Raw genomic sequence first — 15,876 nt, forward strand, 5'->3', positions numbered from 1 at the left:
ACTTGCATAGACAGCGCCTAGTGAAATGGTTTGAGTTGGCAGCAGCTAGTTTGTCAGTAATTCTATTTATCGGTGAACAAAGCAAGTCTAAGTCATCTTAAATCAACAAACAAACCGAGCTGGCTGTATGGCTGCAGCCCATCTCAGGGAACGACGAGCCCAACACAGGTGTAGAACAGCAGAGCCCTAAACCTGCGTCTGTTAGCAAACTACACAGTAACTCTAATGTAGTGTGTAGACTGACCAAACGCTTACTTGAACCAGGAAGATGTCATTTTAATTTCATTTTCTATTCTAAATCTTTAATTTGGCTGTTTGCTGATGACACTTCTTCTAGCTCACAACTATTTGATAGAGGACGAGAAATGAAAAAGCCAGTGAATTTAAAAAAAGAAAAAAGAAAAATCCCCTTAAATTTACATCAGTGTTGGAACAGGCTGAACCCACGACAGATTAAAATGTCAGTGGACCTACCCAGAGAGGACTCCCAACACCAGGTTCAGGACAAAAAAGGAGCCGATGATGATTAGAGGGATGAAGTAAAGCCAGTTCCATCTGGGGCCCAAGGCATCGTCGGTCTGAAATATATATATATATATAAAAATCTTAGCTAGTTCAAGACAGCTTGGAGCATGACCCATGCTGCCACAGGAAAAGACAGCAGAAAGACACAGGTGTAAGGTTCAGGTCTGCAGGCAAGGAACCGATACAGATACTGTGTCCATAGATCTGTGGGGGTTATTCTCTTGGACATCATTAGATAACACGTTGTTTCTTTATTTTATAGCACCAGGACCTAAGCATGACAACACAACTGCTGTTTATTCAAGTGGCTTTAGTTTTTGTGTACACAGCGCAGGTGCATATTTCTCTTAAACCCCAGGACGTCTTCACTGTCCGCAGATCATTTTCAGCAGCACAGTAGCGCTGATGTCATCCTTTTCTGTCCTCTGTCGGTCCTCACTCATTCACCATCACTTTAGACGACATAATGCAATCAGTCTGGCAAATCGTATGCCTCCATCCATCTCAATAAAAACTGAAAGAGCAGGCAGCTGACCGCAAATTGCACCCTGGCACAGCAGCGTGCGTTTTGCTTTACTGAGATAAAAGCAAAAGCATACAAGCAAAAATGAACAATTAAAGGCTGTGCATGTCATGCATCCGTTCTTTTAGTGTTCTTCATATTGAAGAAAAACACAAACTGTCCTGCTCGCCATTGTTTTTATTCAATTACTAACTGAATAAAAATAATGGTAAGTGGGACACATAACAGAAGTTAGAGTCATTATTTATAGATTAAACTTTTGAGACAGCTCACAACACTCACAGGAGGTCCAGAGGTCTTAAAATGGCAGGATGAGAACTAAGGAAAACCAACGTAGCTCTTTGCAATCATCTCCTACTAACATATTCCCCCATATTCTCCATCCGCAGCTAAACTACATCAGAGGTCGCAAACATCCACTTAGCAGTCATTAACATCCTGCAGCTAAAGCTGCTTTCTGTTCATTGAGGTTAATGGAGTCTGAATTGTAACAAACTACTGCTATGCTTTAATAATTTGCAGCGATCCAGCAAAATACTATGAATGGCAGAGCCGTGCATGTTAGCTGTCTTACATTGTAGAGTACAGTGGTCCATCCTTCCATGGTGATACACTGGAAGACGGTGAGTACAGCAAACAGGATGTTGTCAAACTGCGTGATGCCATCATTGGGCCCGATCCAGGTATCGTTGCAGGTGTATTTGGCGGGACATTTACGCACGCCACACGGAAACTCGACCTCAGATGAGTCCATAGTCTCATTTTCTGAAGAGAGAGATGAAAAGTGAGAAAAACAGACCCACAGTAAGACAAGTGAAAGTGAAAAACCGGATCTGGTCCACTTTAGGATTTAGCATGAAACGCTTAAACCAATCAATGTCCACTTTCTAGTAATCTGACCACAAAATACTCGAGTATGTCTGTGTTATCAAACTGTCCATTCAGCTCGTGTGTGACAGGAGCTGCTCGGAGGTTAATGATACCTATGAATGTACAATGAGCCATTGTGCCAGCCTGCATTGTTGGGTTTAATTACACAGAAGAGGGTTTGGTTTGATCACATCTCCAGGTGCAGCCTAGTATGGTGTGTGTCTGTGCCCATGTGTGTATGCATTTGTGATTATGAGTACAGAGCTACTACCTAAAGAAGTGCATAAACATGCATGAGACTGCTGTACACAAACATAACTTATCCATGAGACAATGTCGTCTCTTTGACATTCAAAGATGAACTCTGAGCGTCTGTACCCAGGATCCCAGGCTTCGGGATGCAGCTGTAGTGGAGTTTGCCGCTGTAAAACTCTAAACCGATGATGGCGAACATGAGGATCGCAAAAAAGAGTAGCAGACCGATCTGTAGCAGAGGGACCATGGCCTTCATTATAGACTTCAAGACTATCTGCAGACCTGGAGGGAGAGCGCACGCACACACACACACACACACACACACACACACACACACACACACACACACACACACACACACACACACACACACAACAATTTAAATGAATCAGCTGAAGCTTCTCATAAAATCCTTTAGAACTTCTTTTTAGTGAAAAATCGCTACAAAGTGAAAAGTGTTGCAAATTTGTTGACATAAATTATGTTTGAAAGAAGGAGGTTATGCTTCTGCTGTTGTTTGTGTGTGTGTGCATGTAGCTCTTTGTATTTGTAAACATAATAAAACTAATAAAACTTCCCATATGAAAAAGAAATAGTAAAAACTTACATGATTTACTCATGAAAGTGGCCACTTTCTCATTACTTTCATATATTGTTTTAGTAAGTATCCAAAACATACAAGTTTCATTATATAATTTTTCAAGGGATCTTATATCTGTTTTCACTCTTGTATGCTTTTCATACAAGTTTCACACAAGACAGATACAAACTTTATAAGATTGATATATATCTTTTCCATATGGGTTTGTACGGGTGTTGAGTGCTAACCCTTATGCTGATACCAAATATCAGTATTTGCCAATAACGGGGTTGCTTTTATTTTGCCACTTGCTTAAGCTTACCCATTAATCCTCTTTATCACACGCAGCCTGCGCATACATAGATCCAGATGAAAAGGACAACAACGGCACATTGATTTAGTATAAGTGAAACTCACTGGGGATGCCCGAGACCAGCTTGAGAGGTCGAAGTACTCGCACAGCTCTCAACGTCCTCAAGTCCACTGAGATGTTCATGTGTGCCCCTGCTGCAGCCAGGATCCTTAACGAGCAAACGCGTGTGCATGTGTAAACCCACACAAACAGAAGACAAAGAGAAAGAACAGGACTGTCACTGTTTCGCAGATGCACATTAATACCACAATTTCATGCTCTGTAGGCTGCGCGGAGCCGTGTCGAAAAATAAAAACACGAGGCCGGCGCGCACAGTGTCGGAGGACGGCTGCAGCGCTTAGATAGCGACTGTGATGACGAGAGGGTCTCCGGCAGGCGAAGAACACAGAGGAGAAACAACAACAATGATTATTTGGGGGACTTTTGGCTCTTTCCCTCTGTGTGGGAGGACGGCCGTGACAACTGCTATTTAGGGGGAGAACAAAGAAAGCAGCTCCATCAGGAGAAGGCAGGACACCCTCAGGCTGCAGGGACGCGAAGCTCGCGGACACACATGTGGACACGCACACGTTACAAACACGCCAGCCTTTTATGCTCTACACAAAGCCCTTCACAGGTCTCATTTTCACTTTGTTTGTCTTGTTTTCTCTCTAAAAAACACCTCTGTGGCCTTCAGTCCTCAAAATGACAAGAAAGAAAAAAAGTCGTGTCTGGTGATCTCACCCCTGGTCTCTCATTAGTCTGCCCTCCTGCTTCCCCTTTCTCTCTATCCTCATATCTTGCCCTTCATCCCTAAACCTCTCCCTCCCTCCTCTCCCCTTCTATCTGCCATTCAACCACCTTCCCAATTATACTCCACCTCTGATTCATTCTGTTTTTACGTTGTCCACCGACCTGAGCACTTATTTATTCCACTTTCACCTCGATGCCTGCAGAGTGGGAGGCAGAGAAGGATGAAGAAGTGAGGTATAAACAAAAGAAAAGCAGTGCAAGGGGAGTAGACGATAGGTTCGCTAAGGGAAGAGTGATACAGCATTTTATTTCAGGACCGTACTTATGACCAAAAAGTAAAGACATAGACGAGCTAAGCAAACTGATAGGTGGATTATCACAGATGATTTATGGTATCATCTTTATGTGCAGTAATTTGCTCAACGGTAATTGCATACTTGATTATCACACAGCTAGAAACGCAGCATCACAGACCCAATTACATTTCTGTGATCGAGTGGTGAGAATTAGTTCGGTCTGTACTGTTAGAAGACAAGGAGTGTCATTTGATTTAATTATGAAAAGAAAGAAAAAAGATAAAGAGATGGGGGACGAGGAGACGAGAGAAGGATTAAAATAGCTCCCCATCATCCACGCAGATATAGAAATAGAACTGCATTCACACCTGAAGCCACTCCCTCCTCATCCCAGCCTCAACAGCTCACTAACACGCTGATTATTCCTGTTTTCTCTCGTCTCCTTCCCTCCTTTTAATCCAACCACTCGCTCCCTCCTGACACCGCTGTCATTTCATCCTCGACCTCCCTCATCTTTCCATCTTTCTTCAGACCATCAGTCCTGACTGCTCTTTAACTGTTATGGCGATGAAGGCTCTAAAAATGGCTTTCTCATTCAGTCCGCTGATATTCAGAGGACGTCCCAGGCTCCGTTTTGCAGCAACAACCATTTGCAGAAGTTAGATTGTGTTCTGGGACTTTGGTGCAACCACAGTTAGAAAAGTCCAAAACCATTTTGGGGTAAAAGTTTTTGCTTGTTTGTTAGATTTTGAGACAACATTTCTAAATAACATGTTATAGCCATACTAAGCATACTGGTAGTTACTGCTAAAGCCTACCAATACACAAATAAATGACTCATAGTATGAAAATGGATTGAGGCCATTAGAGCGAAGGCTCAGATGTATAGAAGCTTCCTCTGCTAAAACAAATTTAAAAAATGCCATCTGAGAGTCAATATTTTGGGTAATAAATAGACATATCAGCACCAAATTAAACTATATGTTATTAGATTTATTAGGAAAAAAATATATACACATATTTATCTAATGAAATGTTGCAGAAACATGCTTTCACTAACAATTCCCTCTGTCCCACAGCCTGCTATACTCATTACTGTTACAGACATATTGCACATTACAGCCGTCTGGCCATTGGCACCACCTACGTGATGGACATGAGGAAGGTGAAGGTTGGCCTCAGAGAGTGGCAGATTTAAATCAGCCAAGGGAAGCACAACACATGGCCGATTTGGCTCAAAGAAGGAGTTTGGCACCTCCCGGTTGACTTCCTTCTCGGTAATGCAGGAATATTCATTTTTAGTGGTATTAGTCACCATTTTATTCATGAACACCATGAAGTGGTCCAGAGTTAAAGGATGAAACAAAACAAACACAAATAAGTGTTGGTTATTCTGCAGTTTCTTTTATTTTTTCAATAGATTTCCAAATAAAATTCATTCGGGAGCCTTTCACAGGGCTAGCCACACCCACAACTGAAGGGGGTCCTATGGCAACAAGGGGGTTTGGGTTACCCTTGTAATAAATCTTTAGACAACCTAACCGATCTCAGGGACGGCTCGAAGCTCAAAGGTGACTGGTGTTTCTGAAAATGAATAAAGTCGCTTTTAGTCACTGGGATCTGTCAGACAGAAAAACGTGTCCGTTCACTCTGAGCATGTCTGCGAGCGTTATATGAGACGCACTGTAGTGAACTTAGCCGATGGCCTGGTCAGAGTTGTCAGCCATGATAAGTGAGTAACAATGACATACCCTGCAGAGGTGACAGCTCCCCGCTGCGTGACAAATCTGGCGTGACAGCTGTCGTGGCGTGATACTGATAACGTCGTGGCTTATGCTCCGTGTCGCTGTTGAGCTGTTAACGAATGTGATGTGAGCGCACCTGGATATTGTAACGACATTAATTACCGGTCTGCAGCTTTTGAGTCACAGGATCAGTTTTGTGTGTTAAAATAAGGATTCAAATTATATTCCAGCAGAAGAAAATCCTCTTTGATTTTTCTTCAATGATTGATTGTGTGTTATGGAATAACTTTAAACGTGTACAACACATTGTGACAGGGCGTGGTCTGCGGTGCTGCTGCAGGGACGGTGGACGCACCTGCACGGCATCCGCAATCACGCCTCTGTGCGGACTGACGTCATGCTGTTGGAGTGTCGGCTGAGCTGGAAAGCTGCGAGCGTGTGATTGTGTACGGCAACCGTGAGCATGTCATCAGGTCTGCCGTGGACTCTGTTACACACACAGTAATCCATATTGTATTTGCTCATTGTAACGTGTCATTATCTGACGCTGCAACACCTCTAACAGTATTCAGAGAGCCATCGCTCACTTACAGCGTTTCCATTTCTCCAAAATGAACCTTTGCAACAGCAAGAGCATGAAAATCAAAGGTGTTACAAGGAACATTAACATGACTTTAATGATTTCCTTTCATTAAAACCCCACAGCGCATCCATGCAGGTGTTTTCACTTATGCTGACTGATGAAAGCTCTTTTAAGGACTGTGTGGGCGTCTACCAGTCGGGCTTGATGGACATGTGAGTTTTGTAGCACCTGTTAGGATAGGTATACTGTTATCATTTTATTAGTGCTTGACAGTTTTGTTACATTACATTTGTAACACTGTTATAGTTAAAAAAAAAAGCAAAACAATACAGGTGTAATTAGCATGTTAACTAAAAACACCTGTGTGGGTCTGTGGGGGCCTTTAGTGCCTCAAGCAAGCACGCACAATATGGCACCACAGAGCCCGGTTACTCGGTGATTAGCACTGTTATTTACATCTGTATTTATCCTTCTGACTGAAAGTTTCTGCCATTTAAAAGAAGAACGATGGGTCTATGGTTTTATTTGAAATCATTTACTCATAGCTGGCACATTTTTAGAATTTTTGTTCAGTAAGTTAACTATAAAAATCACTCTGCGCTGATAAAACGAGTGCTTGAAGGACACAAATTTAAACTATCCCTAAATCTGATTTTTAGATTAACTGATTAATTCAGGTAAACTACAGTTAATTTTGCATTATTTTCTATACATTGCCAGGATTTGAGATTATCATCAGTTTTTACTTCAAGTCAGCCAAGATCAGTGACAGTCGCAGAGAATTTTATAAAAGTCATAAAACTCCTAAACGAGGAGGATGAATGATGGTGCCATATAAGGTCTCTGGGAGAAAAGACAAAGAAAATACAGTTAATTTCTTTTCATTATTTTTAGGCAATACCTCTTTTCCCCTAAAAATCCTTTATAATCAAAGTGTATTTTTCAGTGGTGCTTCTCTGTTACATGCCTCGCATGAAACAATTTGCTCAGAACACATGGGCTGAAGTAAGATATGCATTTGTAATCATTACAGAAAGAAAGAACAAAAACCTTTAGAGCCAAGTGCCACAAACTAGCTATGCCCACAAAGGAAGACAGAGATAATCTGACAAAGACTCTAAAGAAGACCAGACTATTTATACCCATGAAGGTAATCAGGGAATTGGCTCCAGGAAGGTAATGACACACAGGTCTGAATAATAACCACAAAACTGCTGAGGAAGTAAAACTGAAAACAAGACACCAGAGAGACATGCTGACCAGAGCGAAGCAGGAAGAAGGAAGAATAAGTGGATAACTACTAACTAAGAAACACAGAAACACGATCTAACTGCACAGTGGGAATGTTTGATTTTTTTTTATTTTGAAGGTTAGATCTTTGTGTGGCTTTCGTGTTGGTACTTCCTACTCCTGTTAGTGTTTGATGTAGTTTACGTGTTCCTTATGACCTTTTTGTGCACGTCTGACTCCGTGCAAGTGCAAACTGGATTTTCTGTTTGGGTCGAAATGTTGATTTATCATCATGGGTAATAAGGAGGAGTTGGAAATTACTCTTTATGCCAGTGTAGGATGCTCCGTGTCCACTATTCTCCCTATTGGACAACACTAATAATAATAATAATAATAATAATAATAATAATAATAATAATAATAATAATAATAATAATAATAATAATGGATTGCATTTATATAGCACTTTTCAAGACCCCCAAAGTGCTTTACAATTCCACTATTCCTTCACTCTCACATTCACACACTGGTGGAGGCAGCTGCAGTTGCAGCCACAGCTGCCCTGGGGCAGACTGACAGAAGCCAGGCTGCCATATCGCGCCATCGGCCCCTCTGGCCAACACCAGTAGGCAGTAGGTGAAGTGCCTTGCCCAAGGACACAACGACAAAGACAGACAGATCGAACCGGCAACCTTCCGGTTACAAGATGAGCTTCCCAACCCCCTGACCCACGGTTGCCCCACTACATAGTGGCAACCTCTAAACAGTCCGCTCCATAGTGAGGAGTGACTGATTTTGGACACAGCCACATCCTAAAGTCAACTGAAGGACCTCTGTAATGCTGAGGGATACAGAATAGCCGTGATTGCCTTTACTTCCACGACAGAGACCAATAGCGCGTACGGCACACAGTCATCATGTTTCATGTGTACAAATTCCAGTAGATTGCATCAGGCGGAGAGACTCCAGCAGCACTACACAGGGAAACATAGCACGAGGTGAAGCTAAGGAAACTGGATAATAAACAATAAAAATTAATCAAAGATTAAGATACTGAAGGTGTTTTGTTGCCATTTTGCTCTTTGTAGGGGTTTTAAACATTACTCAAGAACAAATAGTTAAGAAGGCACACTGGCTACTGGAAATGAGCAGATTTATTGCAACAGATGCTGTGATTTTATTTTATTGTCACAGTTAATTATTGAATTATTTTGTCACTGCTGGTTATGCAGTTGCTATTTTCTAACGCTTCAAGCTGTATAATCACTTTGTTCCAAATGATCTCTCCCTCTTTCGTCTCCTGGAATGAACCTGGGAATTTGTCAGAAGAGGCTTCAACTAAGTTCACGCAGTACAATACAGTGCACACATGAGAACTCTTGCACCGAGATAGAAAGCTTTGTCTCAGCAGGAAGACTAACACCATATTTTGTGCATTACACTAAATGTTGAAAGAATAGCTTAATTAAAACTAGCATCTTAAAGTAAGACCCAACTGCCGTCCCAGCAAATATCCTCCCAGCTGATGTGTCCATGAGCACGAGTCTTAATCTTTGTGAAAACTCTAACAATAGAGAAACAATTTTTCACTTACAGTACAACACAGTCCTATAAATGCAATCCATTATTATTATTATTATTATTATTATTATTACTTGTGGAAGGAAGAAACAGCTGAGTGTGATTTTTAAAAAACATACATCACAGGGTTCCTGTTTAGGGAGATGTAAGATTCTGCAGGACAATCAATTAAAACCGCTGCTCTCACAGTGTGGTGGGTGGTGTGTGCAGAAGAAGGAATTGCATGAAAAAACTCCTACAGTGCTGCTCTGGTTGGTTTAGTTGATATAAGCCTCTGTGCCTCCCACAGTGTACTCACTCATTTTTAACTCCCCCCCTCATTTGTCCTTTTTATTCTCTTTCCTCCTCACCGAAAAACAGCAGGAACCCCAAACGCACACATAAGAAACACAATTTGTTGTGCAAGATCGGACGGACGGACAGAGGGGTGGGTGGAAGGAAGGAAGGAAGGAAGGTAGGTCAAATGCAACTATTCCTTAAATCAACAGCCTGAGATACTGGCCTGGGTTTATCAGCCTGCATATTGGTTTATATGTCAGTTAGCTAAATGTTTGCTCTTTGGCCAGAATGAATAATAAATATGGGTAAATGATTCAGTAGCCATCTGTTAGAAGTCAGAGAAAGTGAGAGAGAGTGAATGAAGGAGAGATGTTAATTTAGCTCATTGGAGACATGAGTCACCAACACTTTTTACATCACACACTCACATACACCTGTTATAAATGACTATCATTTAATTCACAAGGAGGTCATAAAGGGAAAGTTTTGAGTATCAGTAGATGCTGGTAAAATTGATTAAAATCACACCATCAATGAGAAGTATTGATGGTGTACAAAAACGTGTTATGCAGCAAAAACACTTCTATGCTTCTACACTTCTTTAATAGGTCCACCTCACTGGTACCCGGTTGAACCCCATCAACAAGGTGCTGGAAACATGAATGTGGTTTTGGTCTATTCTGACATAATAACATCGCACAGTTCCTCAGATTTGTCGACTGCACATCCGTGATGCACCTGCCCCATTTCACACAGCACAAATGTGCTCTCCTGGATTGAGATCTGATGCTCGTGGAGGTCATTTGAGTTCAGCGAATAAAAAACACTGTGAACACGAGCCTCTGTTCTGATGCTGATGCTGGTCTATAAAGCTCTGAATGGTTTAGGACCAAAATACATCAGTGACCTCCTGACCCAGTATGAACCTTCCAGATCCCTCAGGTCATCTGGATCCGGTCTTTTATCAGTTCCCAGAGTCGGAACCAGACACGGAGAAGCTGCATTCAGCTTTTATGCTCCTTATATCTGGAACAAACTCCCAGAAAGCCTCAGATCAGCTGAAACACTCAGTTTATTTAAATCCAGGTTGAAGACTCACCTGTTCTCAGCTGCATTTGAATAAAGCACCAAATCCACACTTAAGCTTAAATTTCAAAACTTACATTTAACTACTGATTTTATCTACTGTTCTGATTTTATCTGTTTTGTTTGTTTGTTTGTTAATTAGTTTGTTTGTTTGCTTGTTTTAATCAATTTTAAATCATGCTTTTTATTTGTTTTTGTTTCTAATGTCTCTGTAAAGCCCTTTGAATCACCTTGTTGTTGAGTTGTGCTGTACAAATAAACTTGCCTTGCCTCTGTTTTCTGTTCCTAACAGAGGAGTGGCACCAGTGGGGTCTTCTGCTGCTGTAGCACATCTGCGTCAAGGTTTGACATGTTGTGCGTTCAGAGATGCTCTTCTGCATACTTTGGTTGTAACAGTTTGTTATTGGAGTTACTGTTGCTGTCAAAGGTGCTTTTATCCAGGGAGCTGCACATGTGTGTGCATCTCAGTAAATTATAATATAGGATGTTTTATAAATTATTCATTTTATAATGTATTTATCATGATATTGTAATATTATAATTATCGGAATTACTGTATTATCATATTACAATTATATATAGTATAAAAAATATAGTCCCTGTGTCAACAATAGCAAACTTACAATGACTTTTCAAGTGTTCCTTTTGAGATGGACACAAATATAAAGAAGTAAATACTGTGTTTGGGCTGAAGGTTGCCTTTTGTCTCAAAGCCAGTGCTATGCTGCTTCCTGGCAGTGACACAACTGTGACAGCAACATGGCTTAAGGAGCTCCACTGACACTGACGTCATTTTGACAGTGACAAACCAGAGTGCCCTTAAGAAACACCGAGCAGCATCTAAGGTCGAAGTTCATAGCTTTTTACAAGCCACAGTACACTGAAAGCAATCTTCTAATGCAAATTCACGGTCAATTGTTAGTCAGGTCCTTTGCTTAGACTCCAGCAGAGATCAAACGCCGGTTTTCTACAAGTGAAAATCTCCAGAGGTGCGCGAAGTGTCTGTATTCAGGCTCAGTTTAATCTCAGTAGCCTCTCTTGGCAACATAACTGTTGATTCTGACTCCTCTTAGAAGATGTGGTCAAAACAAGATTCACAGACACAGGTTGTATTTGGACAAATCTTCTCTTCAGCCTCTTTTCTCACTTTGAAATATGAAAGAAAATAACAAAACACTAACGGCATATATGTCCGAAGCTAACGGACCTCTAGTGTTCCTGTGAGTATGCTGCTTAGGTGGGGAGGAAGCATAGAACCTAGAAACTAAATGGCACGCTGTGTGTTTCATGTTGTAAAAGGAGTTATAATAAGCCCCAAACCACAAAGCACCAAAATTACTTTGGATTTAAGACAACAATTCTATGTTGAGTGGATAAATCCTCCATTTTAATAACTTTTTTCTATATTCAGCCATTAAATTCAGCCATATTTGCTGGTGTGATGTAAATCGCTATACAGCATCTCTCAAATCTAACTGGACACAGAAACCCAGCAAAGATGTGCCCAATAACAATGAACTTTTTTAAAAATGTAACATCTTTATTGATGTATTAATACATTTATACTGTTCTGCTTTATGACTCATGCACTCAAAATATAAATTAGTGCCCAGATTTAGCCAGTGTTTTGTAACGTGGGTAGCATGTGTGTTTCAGCCTCTCTCACTGTATCCTAAGTAAGCTCCTCGGCGCTGCCACCGGCTGCACACGCATTTCTGTTTGTCTCTGAAAAATGCAATTTCATTCTGAACATCATCTGAGGAGACTTCAGTTGCGACCGTACTCTTTGTAGTTTGTCAATCACGTCTTTTACCAGATCTCGTTCAGAGACAAATGTAAGACTGGAGAGGATTTACTGCAAGCAAAAATTAAATTCTGAGTAAAATTGAGTTCGTGAAGACAAATTGCCAGGTCACGACTGAGAAATGGCCCTGACCCTCCCTCAGTTTGTGTAACTTTAAGTTGCAAATTGAATTTCATTTGACTTCAGTTCCTTCAAAAAGAGGAACCCCTTTGATCTTAGTGTAGCACCTCATCGTCTCTAATCAGACACTAGACTGGACTGCATAAAGACCCCTGACACGGGCTTTGTTTCGCAGCCCATTCATTGTCTTTATAGGATGAAGGAGGGAGAGCACACAGGGGCAGAGAGAGAACCTGTTAGGCTGTCAGCTTCCTCGGCATCATGATCATCATTCACTGCCTCGGGATGAGATCACAGGTAAAACACCACGTCTGCGCGAGGATTCAAATGTCACTAACTGCTCTCTCTTTCTTCATCTTAATCATGTTTCACTTTGTTTATTTTAAAACAAAGGCCAAATGAAATGTGAGAGAAGAGTGCTGCCATCACTCACGCACATAAACATACAAAGAAACAGGTGTATCTGCACTTTTCTGTCCTTTTCTGACTAACTGTAGCAGCGGGACTGGAGCCAGTGACAGCCTGACCTGGGGCGGGGTTCTCAGTCACCACGGTAACAGCTCAGGGGGACATATCCACCCCTGCTATGTCTGAACTCATCAATCGATCAGACAACAGATGGAAAATAAGACTGGAGAGGACACGTCTGTGTGAATATGTGTGTGTGTGAGAGACAGTTTGATATAGTCACGTCTAACATGTGCATGAATGCCAAGCAGACATACGGTGTTGCTGGCTAAAAGACGTGCAGTAGTGGCACATTTGGTTCATACGCACGAGTAACAGTAATACACACCAGACAGATTGTGCTCGCAGCCTTCAGTGAGTCAGGTGCAGTGATGCATGTTCACAACTTATCTGTCATATTAATATCATTTAAAGAGCAAAGCTTAAGAAATTTATTAAAAACTGAAGAAAATTGAACTGAAGCCAAGAAACCAAAGCAAGTGAAAGAGGGCCGAGATGTGAAGTACAGTGAAGAGATGGAGAGAAACATAGCACATCCCATGCTGGCTGATATTAAGGGTGTTGGCTTCACTGATGTAAATCAATTTGAAGCTCTCGCGTTAGCTCTCCCTTCTGGTCGGCAGTAGTAACAGAGCAGGAAATGGTCAGAATAAAGTCTGATGCCTGCAGTATAAACTGCTCTCACAGCAAAGGGAACTGTCTCTGTCAGTTTAAGGTATAAATCTGTCATTTTCTGTTTTCTCCCAAGCTAATGTACAAAACAACGAGATAACATCGCAGCATAATTCAACAGGTTTATAAAGTTCTTGTCCTGGTTTGGGTCTCTTGGTTTAGGCTTTCTGTTCATTGTTACTCTTCTAGCGCTTTAAGTTTTTATTATTTTGAGGTATTTTGATTTTGATTGGGTAGTGACCGAAAGAGACGAGATCGCGGATACAAGCGGCAGAAATGAGCTTCCTCCTAGAGATAGGGTGAGAAGTTCGGCCGTCCGGGAGGGGCTCAGAGTAGAGCCGCTGCTGCTCCACATCGAAAGGAGCCAGCGGAGGTGGTTCGGGCATCTGACAAGGATGCCTCCTGGGTGCCTCCTGGGTGAGGTGTTCCGGGCATGTCCCACCAGGAGGCCCCGGGGCAGACCCAGGACACGCTGGAGAGATTATATCTCTCGGCTGGCCTGGGAACACCTGGGTGTTCCCCCGGATAAGCTGGAGGAGGTGGCTGGGGAGAGGGAGGTCTGGGCTTCTCTGCTTAGGCTGCTGCCCCCGCAACCCGGCCTCGGATAAAGCGGATGAAGATGGATGGATGGGTATTTTGATTCCTATTTCACTTTATGTTAGTTCTTAGCATTTGATTTCTAGTTTCTCATGGTTTGATTAATTACTCTGGAAGTGAGTTTGGTTTCTTGTGTCACTTTGTCCTTTTGGATTTTGATTCTCTCTCCACCATCTGGAGATTTGATGCTTAAAGTTTATTACTCTTTTCCCCTGTCGTGTCCAACAGTGCAGCAATCAGAATTGTTAGTACAAGTGGGGCATTGTGGCATTTATTATAACTGTCCACTTGATAGTCATATTTTATTAGAACTTTATTAGGATTTTTTTATTTTGGATTATTACAACCATAACGGACAGAAAAGAAAAAGAAAGAAAGTGAATTTGGGGAGAAAGCTGGCAGAAAGAGAGGGGGAATAAAAGAGAAGAAGAGGGATAGAGTGCTCTCTTCTGCTCTTCTCTGAGGGGGGGTCGCGGTTGACCCTGAGTTGGTCCTCCTGGGACAACCTTGGCGACTCACCAGCCGCGGCCCGAGTGCCTAAGCAAAGCCAGAATCCCAGGCTCAAGGTGGAGAGCCCCCTGAAGTCGCCTTTTGTTAATCAGTCTGCTCGTGTCCTGCATTTGAGTCCTAATTATACAAATTGTGACAGATATTTTTGACCACAGCCAACAACTTAATTTTTCACATAATGTTAGCGACAGCGGCTCTACAGAATACACTCATCAGACAATTTATTAGATGCACCTTGCAAAATGTTGGACCTCCTTTTTCCTTCAGAGCTGTTGAATCTGTTCCGAGAAGAATCGAGACAAAGTCCCTCAAATATTCCTCGGAAATTTTGGTCCATATTGAAATGACAGCACACAGATACTGCAGTTTTCCACGATCCATGAAAGCTGGTTTCCTGTTTCTCCACATCCTAAAGGTGCTCTACTGGATTGAGAGCTGGAGACTATGGAGACCATTTATAGTCACGTGTAGTCAACCCATTTTCATATTCAAGAAACCAGTTGGAGATGATTTGAGCTTCGTTACATGGAGCACAGAGCTAAAAGCAGCCATCAGAAGATGGATGCAGTGTGGTCATAAAGGGAAGGTCACGGATACTCAGACTGTTGCATTTAAATAACGTTCAGTTGATCAACTGTAACGTCTGCATGCGTGTTCATTCCATGTTTTGGAGAAGCAGAGTGTGAAGTGGACTCTGTGGACCGGCGTGTCTATTAGAGGTTTTGCTGCTGTGATGCTGGATTGTCCAATCAGCCCAAAGCAGTCTGCCTATTCTTCTCTGACCTCTGGCATTTCACCCAGATTACTGCTCCTCACTGGATATTTTCTCTTTTTCTTTTTTTCCTGATTGGTGGGAAAATGCCTGTTGAAGTGCTTTGGTCAGCCTGTCTGGTACCAACAACCATGCCACATTTAAAGTCACCTAGACCACCATTCTCCCCCATTCTGATGCTCAGTTTGAACTTCAGTGGGTCTTCTTGATCCTGCCTACATCTCTGAATATCTGATGAGATAATCGTGTTAACAACCAGTTGTATAGGTGTACCC

The 15,876-nt window shown here is 41.9% G+C and overlaps 1 protein-coding gene across 1 annotated transcript in view; it reads right to left on the reverse strand.

Moving 5' to 3' along the window:
• Positions 1-15,876, reverse strand: part of cacna1ea (calcium channel, voltage-dependent, R type, alpha 1E subunit a) — a 118,825-nt gene that overhangs the window by 38,790 nt on the left and 64,159 nt on the right. Inside the window, exons 8-11 of the mRNA XM_080877175.1 lie at positions 3,171-3,274; positions 2,297-2,455; positions 1,623-1,813; positions 475-578 (exon numbers count right to left, since the gene is read on the reverse strand). Coding sequence (XP_080733301.1) covers positions 475-578; positions 1,623-1,813; positions 2,297-2,455; positions 3,171-3,274 — 558 coding nt within the window. The remainder of the gene's footprint in view (positions 1-474; positions 579-1,622; positions 1,814-2,296; positions 2,456-3,170; positions 3,275-15,876) is intronic.

This window comes from Rhamphochromis sp. 'chilingali', assembly GCF_963969265.1.
Source record: "Rhamphochromis sp. 'chilingali' genome assembly, chromosome: 3".
In the NCBI taxonomy this organism is placed as follows: domain Eukaryota; kingdom Metazoa; phylum Chordata; class Actinopteri; order Cichliformes; family Cichlidae; genus Rhamphochromis; species Rhamphochromis sp. 'chilingali'.